This window comes from Taudactylus pleione, unplaced genomic scaffold, assembly GCF_031769625.1.
Source record: "Taudactylus pleione unplaced genomic scaffold, aTauple2 ptg001573l, whole genome shotgun sequence".
NCBI classification, from domain to species: Eukaryota; Metazoa; Chordata; class Amphibia; order Anura; family Myobatrachidae; genus Taudactylus; species Taudactylus pleione.
The window spans coordinates 6,186,556-6,187,500 of NW_028285970.1; the positions used below are offsets into that span (position 1 = coordinate 6,186,556).

At 56.7% G+C, this 945-nt stretch overlaps 1 protein-coding gene across 1 annotated transcript in view; it reads left to right on the forward strand.

The window, feature by feature from the left end:
* The first annotated feature begins 281 nt into the window (after positions 1 to 281).
* The window catches only part of FOXB2 (forkhead box B2), a 1,355-nt gene continuing 691 nt past the window's right edge, over positions 282 to 945 (forward strand). Inside the window, exon 1 of the mRNA XM_088464066.1 lies at positions 282 to 945. This exon is cut by the window's right edge and continues 691 nt beyond it. Coding sequence (XP_088320192.1) covers positions 600 to 945 — 346 coding nt within the window. The 5' untranslated portion in view covers positions 282 to 599.

A 945-nucleotide genomic window follows, 5' to 3' on the forward strand; every position in this document is an offset into this window, starting at 1 on the left:
AGGTCCCCTCTCACTTATCTCTGTGCCCCTAATGCAGGCAAAGCTGGCAGGGAAAGCAGGGACTAGAGCGCTGCATACAGTGGCTCCCCAGCCTAGACCTCACACACACACAGGGCAGCGCAGTGTCCCCCAGCGACTGTCATGTGACGATGAGGAGGCAGCAGCGGGGGTCCCAGCATCTCTGTGCTCAGTACATAACCAGGCAGAGCTCCTTCATCTCCTCCTGTCTCGCAGAGCTGCCTGTACTACTCCCCTCTCGGTCCTGTCTCTGCACACTCAGGAGGAGGATGAGGCTCCTCTCACAGAGGGATCTAACCTGCTGCTGCTGCTGATCACAGTCACGCTGCCGCCTCTGCTGGAGTGTTGGGAGCCTGACCCATCCTGACCTGTCAAACTTCTGTTTCTGCTAAAGCGAGGAGAGTACACCTGGACATGAGCATTACTTCTGCAGGACATATGAGTGACGCTGCTGGGTACTCACCTTTGCTGTAAGTGACTATAGCGCCGTCCCTGGTCTGTGTATAGCACAGAGCCATCATCATACCCTTACAAGCCAGGAGAGGAGGTGACTGTGGGTGAGCTGCACTGATCCCCCCAGCATGCCTCGCCCAGGGAAGAGCTCATACAGTGACCAGAAACCGCCGTACTCTTACATATCGCTGACTGCCATGGCCATCCAGAGCTCCAGCGAGAAGATGCTGCCCCTCAGTGACATCTACAAGTTCATCATGGACCGGTTCCCTTACTACCGTGAGAACACCCAGCGCTGGCAGAACTCCCTCCGGCACAACCTCTCCTTCAATGACTGCTTCATCAAGATCCCACGGAGACCCGACCAGCCGGGGAAGGGCAGCTTCTGGGCTCTGCACCCAGACTGTGGGGACATGTTTGAGAACGGCAGCTTCCTCAGGAGGAGGAAAAGGTTTAAGGTGCACATGTCAGAGC